This window comes from Sphaeramia orbicularis, unplaced genomic scaffold (genome assembly GCF_902148855.1).
Source record: "Sphaeramia orbicularis unplaced genomic scaffold, fSphaOr1.1, whole genome shotgun sequence".
In the NCBI taxonomy this organism is placed as follows: domain Eukaryota; kingdom Metazoa; phylum Chordata; class Actinopteri; order Kurtiformes; family Apogonidae; genus Sphaeramia; species Sphaeramia orbicularis.
The window spans coordinates 135,735-143,609 of NW_021941450.1; the positions used below are offsets into that span (position 1 = coordinate 135,735).

Here is a 7,875-nt window from a genome sequence, read left to right on the forward strand (position 1 = left end):
CTGTCCACAACAAAGCATATTCCATAAAAATGTTTAAAAAAAAAAAAAAAAATGCATCTGAAAAAACTGGTGCATCATGATGTTTCCAATACTGCTAATTATTTAATAATTTTAAAAAAGCCAAAATTTGTACTTTCCTTGGTCTCAGGAGATTAAATATCTTCTTAAGAAAACCATTGTTTTTAAAAATTCAAAATGCATTTCAATTTTAGCCTAATGTTGAGTAATAAAATCAATAATTAAAAAAAAAAAATCGAGATACCTTTTTTCATAATTAATGCATGAAAGGGTTAATTATTTAAGGAGAAGGGGTGGGATTTATAAGTTATGCTTCTTCTCATTCCTTTTCGAATATGCATTATATGTCTTATGTTTAAGTGTTTTGTTTAATTATTTTTCTTCTGTTTTGACATTCACATTCAAAATAAATACATCAATCAATCAAATCAGTCCATCAAGTGAGTCCTAACTAGTATTAGAGTAAATGTTAAAATGTAAGAAAACATCAGATTAGCTGCATTAAAAATGTTTTTATTATTTAATTGTTTTCATATCACTTTCTGATATTGGGTTTTAAATATATGTTTTTATGCTTCAAGAATAAAGTGTATGGTGTAGCCAAATGGACATTTTTGTAAATCCATGAAAAAAAAACAAAACTCAATTGCATTGTTTCTTCTTGTCTAATGAGGAATAAAAACACCCAAGCAAAGACCTCGACAAAGGTTCTAATAATTCATGCATGAAAGGGTTAACGATCAAACTACTGTCCCACTGAGCTGAGCGCAAAGTGTCACCAAAACAGCAAAAATGACGCCTGCGTGACAGCAAAGCACAAAAGAATTCTACATCTATTTACAAAAGGTTCAGAACACAACAAACACATTCTGATCAAAGCAGTTGGAGAATCTGTACAGAACGGGTTTAAAAGCCTCAGATGGTTCTGGAATAGAAAGGTGTTAGATATGTGACACTGTGGGTCCTGCTGTGCTTTGACTTGATCCAAACCATGAAAAAATACACATTTATTTATTTGGACTGACCTGCTCCTCAGTCCCATCATGTCCCTCTATAAAGGCTAAAGGAGCATTTATGTCACAAAGAGCAAAAAGAACTGGACTTTTTCCTTTTGTGGCCTCAGAGGAACTGGCTGGTAGAAAAGAGCCCGCCCACCTGCCGTGGGTTCAGGAGCGACATGAGCAGGAAGCAGCTGGACTTCCTCCACCACTTCCTCTTCTGGTGGGCGGGTCTTTGCTGGTTCGTGACAGGAGGTGTGGTGAACCTGTTCTGGTGGGCGGGTCTTTGCTGGTTCGTGACAGGAGGTGTGGTGAACCTGTTCTGGTGGGCGGGTCTTTGCTGGTTCATGACAGGAGGTGTGGTGAACCTGTTCTGGTGGGCGGGTCTTTGTTGGTTCGTGACAGGAGGTGTGGTGAACCTGTTCGGGTGGGCGGGTCTTTGCTGGTTCGTGACAGAAGGTGTGGTGAACCTGTTCTGGTGGGCGGGTCTTTTTTGTCTGTTTTTTGTTTTTGTTTTTTCAGTTTTAGTTCCAGAGTCTTTTGGACTTTAGCTTTAGTTTGGATGTTTTGGTTGGAGTGGGCGTGTCCACAGGACGTTGCCCCTCCTACTCTGCTTTGTGACAGTAAATGTCCTTCAGCGCCTTCAGCTCTTCGATCAGAGTCTTGTTCTGGTTTTCCAACACGGCCACGCGGTTTTCCAGACATTTGACGTACTCCTTCTTTTTCCTGCGACACTCACGAGCCGCCTCCCTGAAAGACGAGGAACACATGGATGAGACCACACCCACAGACAGACCACACCCACACAGGACACAGACCACACCCACAAAGGCAATGAACCACACCCACACAGGACACCTGACCACACCCACACAGGCTATGAACCTGTCAAACCTGACATCTGCCGATCATCTGGAGCCTTCTTCTGTCAATCAACAATCAACACTTAGTTTGACTGATATCATGAAATCGTGTTGTACGTGACGCCAGTTTATTGCGTGGTATACGTACGCATTTTCATACTTTCACCTGTTATTTAATGCCATTTGATGGTGTGTCAATGCGCTAGCCACCAACTGTGCTAATTGTTAACCCTAGCCACTGTCGTGCTAATTGCTAATCACAACTGCTAATCACGTAAGCTGCTAATTGCACTAATCGCTAACCCTAAACCTAACCGTAAACCTAACCCTAACCGCTAATCGTGCTAGCCGCTAATCGCGCTAATGGTGTGTTATTTTACGTGGTGTAAATATACACGCTGAAAGCTTATAAAGCGTACAGATAACACGGCAATTTAAAGTGGTCCTCCAGGTCTACTGTCCAGCCCTGGTCCTCCAGGTCTACTGTCCAGCCCTGGTCCTCCAGGTCTACTGTCTGACCCTGGTCCTGGTGTCTGGTCCCAGTCTTACCGGTTCTTCATCAGTCGGACCTCCCTCTTGCGGGTCATCTCCTCTGCGTGTTGTCCTGATGGACTCTGGATGGAGCCTGGGGACGTCGCCATGACGACGCTCTGGGCCAGTCCTGAGGTGGGGGGACGCAGCTGGTACGCAGGGAGGTCTCCAGTAGCAGCTGTAGGACCACAGCACACCATCAGACCCCTATGACCCCTTTGACTCCTCAGACCCCTTAGACCCTGAGACCCCTCAGACCTCTCAGATCCCTCAGACCCTTCAGACCCCTTAGACCCCTTAGACCCCTCAGACCCCTATGACCCCTCAGACCCTCAGACCCCTCAGACCCCTTAGACCCCTCAGACCCCTCAGACCCCTCAGACCCTTAAGACCCCTCAGACTCCTCAGACCCTTCAGACCCCTCAGACCCTTCAGACCCTCTTTACTTAGAACAGATAAGACTTTAAAACAAGAACAGAACAATCAGCCAGTGTCAAGACCAACACCTGTCACATTCACATGATATATGAGTTAAATCTGGGTTAAATCTGGGTTAAAGGTGCAGTCTGTGGCTCAGACATTAAAGGTGCAGTCTGTGTGAATTCTGTTCTCAGTCATTCTAAAACTGTCACAGACATGAATGAATCCTGTTCATTTCAGTCCTGATCTCAGTGACAGTAGTATTCCACACAGAACATTCACATTTAAAGCTCAGTGTCAGCCCCCAAATGATGATTATGATGTCACTGTGTGTTTTGGTCTGAGGCTCCGCCCATCACCTGTCCTCCAATCACAGAGGCAGTACCTTTGTTCATCCAGGTTGGCAGTTCCACTGAGCTGCAGCTGAACATTTATGAGCACAAATGTGTGAGCTGAAGAAACCCAGAAGGACTAAAGGGATTATTCCAAATACGACAAAGAGACAGAGAGAGAAACTAACAAGGATCTGGAGGAGAAGAATGAGAAACAGACGACTGAAAGAGAAGAAGAATGAGAAACAGACGACTGAAAGAGAAGAATTAGAAGACCGACACCGGCTCTGCCTTAGACTGACCACCGTAAGAACCACTGAGAGCTGGGACCACTGTCTGCACCCGGTCCCAGACCGTCTGCACCCGGTCCCAGACCGTCTGCACCTGGTCCAAGACCGGCAGTCTATGTACCCGGTCTCAGACCGGCGGTCTGTGCACCCGGTCCAAGATCGCCATCTGCACCTGGTCCCAGACCAGCGGTGTTGTTCTCCTGACCCTGGTGAACACACCTGGTACTGGTGTAGGACTTGTCTCTGTCCATGGTAGCTCCTTGTAGTTCAGTGTTGTCTGTGGAAGTGACCTGTGCATGTAGAGGTGTGGAATCCAAAAGGGGAGCGTGTCCGCGGTTCGGCCGGTTTCTTATAATATTACTGGGGGAGTATGGTAGTGGTCTGTGGCACATGTACTTTGTGGAAGTAAAAGTTTCACTTCAGGCTCATTTCTCTGTCTCCTGAATCGTGTAAACTTTCATCTGAGTGTTCAGGACGTTTGTCCTGTTCTGTTCTATATTAGACTTATATATTATACAGAATAAAACAGGACGTTTGTCCTGTTCTGTTCTATATTAGACTTATATATTATACAGAATAAAACAGGACGTTTGTCCTGTTCTGTTCTATATTAGACTTATATATTATATAAAATAAAACAGGACGTTTGTCCTATTCTGTTCTATATTAGACTTATATATTATATAGAATAAAACAGGACGTTTGTCCTGTTCTGTTCTATATTAGACTTATATATTATATAGAATAAAACAGGACGTTTGTCCTGTTCTGTTCTATATTAGACTTATATATTATATAAAATAAAACAGGACGTTTGTCCTATTCTGTTCTATATTAGACTTATATATTATATAGAATAAAACAGGACGTTTGTCCTGTTCTGTTCTATATTAGACTTATATATTATACAGAATAAAACAGGACGTTTGTCCTGTTCTGTTCTATATTAGACTTATATATTATATAGAATAAAACAGGACGTTTGTCCTGTTCTGTTCTATATTAGACTTATATATTATACAGAATAATCAGGACGTTTGTCCTGTTCTGTTCTATATTAGACTTATATATTATATAGAATAAAACAGGACGTTTGTCCTGTTCTGTTCTATATTAGACTTATATATTATACAGAATAAAACAGGACGTTTGTCCTGTTCTGTTCTATATTAGACTTATATATTATATAAAATAAAACAGGACGTTTGTCCTATTCTGTTCTATATTAGACTTATATATTATATAGAATAAAACAGGACGTTTGTCCTGGGAGCAGAGGATCCCACCTCTACAGTATTTGAATGTGACTGCAGAACCAGTTTGGACCACAGTCCTAAATACGACACCTTCAAATCTGGGTTATATCTGGGTTAAATCTGGGTTAAATGTGGGTTAAATCTAGGTTAAATCTGGGTTGAATGTGGGTTAAATCTGGGTTAAAGCTAGGTTATCTGGGTTGAATGTGGGTTAAATGTGGGTTAAATCTAGGTTAAATCTGGGTTGAATGTGGGTTAAATGTGGGTTAAATCTAGGTTAAATCTGGGTTGAATGTGGGTTAAATCTGGGTTGAATGTGGGTTAAATCTGGGTTAAATCTAGGTTAAATGTGGGTTGAATGTGGGTTAAATGTGGGTTAAATCTAGGTTAAATCTGGGTTGAATGTGGGTTAAATCTGGGTTGAATGTGGGTTAAATCTGGGTTAAATCTAGATTAAATCTGTTTTGAATGTGGGTTAAATGTGGGTTAAATCTAGGCTAAATCTTGGTTGAATGTGGGTTAAATCTGGGTTAAATCTGGGTCGAATGTGGGTTAAATGTGGGTTAAATCTGGGTTGAATGTGGGTTAAATCTGGGTTGAATGTGGGTTAAATGTGGGTTAAAACTGGGTTAAATGTGGGTTAAATCTAGGTTAAATCTGGGTTGAATGTGGGTTAAATCTGAGTTAAATCTGGGTTGAATGTGGGTTAAATCTGGGTTAAATCTAGGTTAAATCTGGGTTGAATGTGGGTTAAATCTAGGTTAAATCTGGGTTGAATGTGGGTTAAATGTGGGTTAAATCTAGATTAAATCTGGGTTGAATGTGGGTTAAATCTGGGTTGAATGTGGGTTAAAACTGGGTTAAATCTGGGTTGAATGTGGGTTAAATCTGGGTTAAATGTGGGTTGAATGTGGGTTAAATCTGGGTTAAATATGGGTTGAATGTGGGTTAAATGTGGGTCAAATCTGGGTTAAATGTGGGTTGAATGTGGGTTAAATCTGGGTTGAATGTGGGTTAAATGTGGGTCAAATCTGGGTTGAATGTGGGTTAAATCTGGGTTAAATCTGGGTTGAATGTGGGTTAAATCTGGGTTAAATATAGGTTAAATCTGGGTTGAATGTGTGTTAAATCTGGGTTAAATCTGGGTTGAATGTGGGTTAAATCTGGGTTAAATCTGTCACTGATGGATTTTTGATTCTACCGTTCAAACCCTAACACACTCATGTCTGTCAGCACTTCAGTTTGTCGTCTTCACTTTTTTCCTGAGAAGTTTACCCCCCAACTTTACTGAAACACATTAAACACACACACACACACACACACACAAACCCAATACACACACATAGTGTGTGTATTGGGTTTGTTGGTGTATTGGGTTTGTGTGTGTATTTGTGTGTAATTGTGTGTGTGCTGACGTCAGTGTGTGCGTCTTCGTTCTTTCTGGCTCGTGTTCCAGGAAACTCTAGTGACGTCAAAGCAGCGACTATCTCATCCCCCTCACACCACCACCCACCCCATTACTTCTCAGACTCCTCCCACCCTGTCCATCCCCCTCTCCCCCTCCCCCCTCCTTCCCTCCCACACTCTCGTTCTGCCTGACAACTGCTGTAGTAACTGAAGGACTGGAAGGATCTGCACCCACTAAAGGAACCGGCTTCTGTTCTAGTTCTGTTCTGGTTCTGTTCTGGTTCTAGTTCTGTTCTGGTTCTGTTCTGGTTCTGTTCTGGTTCTGTTCTAGTTCTAGTTCTGTTCTGGTTCTGTTCTGGTTCTGTTCTGGTTCTAGTTCTGTTCTAGTTCTGTTCTGGTTCTGTTCTGGTTCTGTTCTAGTTCTAGTTCTGTTCTGGTTCTGTTCTGGTTCTGGTTCTGGGTTCAGGGGTTTTTAAGGGTCTGTTTGAACCTGATGAATGGATGGAATCTGCACAAACTCACACACATTCAACACCAACTCTATTCATTAAAAAAAAAAAAAAAAAAAAAAAAAAATCATTTCCAGACCAGACTTGAACTGGAATTGTCCCACAGTCACTAACATTTGGATAAAGATCAACTTCAAATGTAAATAGAATTGTACTTGAAATAAAGCTCAAGTGTTTCAGAAAAACAAACCAGTCTAATGAGGTGGAAAACACACTTTAAATAAATAACATTAAATGATCAATATAAGGATTTAATTATTCAAAACTATTACTTATGTTCAAAAGCTCATTAATGGAGAAATCAGTCCATGTAGTATCTGTGATAGAACAGAGTTTAAACAGGCACACAAAACCTGCCAGTCTGGACTAATAATAATAATAATAATAATAATAATAATAGTAATAATTACTGAGAATAAAGTGGATTTAAAAGACACAACAACAATAACAACAACATCAATAATACTACTACCACTAATAATGATACTAATGACACTAATAATAGTAATGCTACTACTACTACTAATAATCCTAATAACACTAATGACACTAATGTGTGAGTCAGAGTTCTTGTGTACCTGACTCAGTTTCATCCCGGTCACAGCCATGTCCTGTTTCCAATAATCCAGACCCACGGCACACAAACGCCTCAGCACCAAAACACTGGCCCCCCAGGAGTAACTGACGAAAACACCAAAACACTGGCCCCCCCAGGAGTCACTGCTGAACTCCAACCAGGTCTGCTTCTATTTCTTCAATTTCTTCTTCTTCTTTTATTCCTCCTTCTTCTCCTCCTCTCCTCTCTCTCTCCACTGCCTGTTCATCAGTGCTCACTCGTCCACTCAGCAGTGTGATTACACTTCCAGGTTCTATTTCTTCTATTTCTCCTTCTCCTTCTTGTTCTATTTCTTCTATTTCTTCTTCTTGTATTTCTTTTATTTCTTCTTCTTTTATTTCTTCTTCTTCTCTCGTTCTCCTCTGTGCATCAGAGTGCTCACTCGTCCACTCGTCAGTGCGATTACACTTCCAGGCATTGACATCACAGTGACATCACTGGCAGCCGCTGAAGTCAGTAAAACACCCTGGATTAGAGTTCCTCCCTCCCTTTGCTCCTCCCCCTCCCCCTCCCCCGTCCATCTGACGCTAAAGTGTACAGATCTACAATGTGAGCTGAGTAGAGGGAGGGGGGGGGGGGCGGTATTTTTAGCGCTGGTGACGCAACTACAGAGACGCTCAACAAACAAGAGGATA

General features: G+C 41.5%; 1 protein-coding gene across 1 annotated transcript; it reads right to left on the reverse strand.

The window, feature by feature from the left end:
• Positions 1–515: 515 nt before the first annotated feature.
• LOC115415793 (cAMP-responsive element modulator-like) lies at positions 516–7,663 on the reverse strand. The gene is made up of 3 exons (XM_030129430.1): positions 7,203–7,663; positions 2,429–2,588; positions 516–1,766 (listed from the first exon to the last, which is right to left on the reverse strand). The coding sequence occupies exons 2-3, from the start codon at positions 2,518–2,520 to the stop codon at positions 1,622–1,624; spliced, it is 237 nt and encodes a 78-aa protein (XP_029985290.1). The 5' UTR covers positions 2,521–2,588; positions 7,203–7,663; the 3' UTR covers positions 516–1,621.
• Positions 7,664–7,875: the final 212 nt, after the last annotated feature.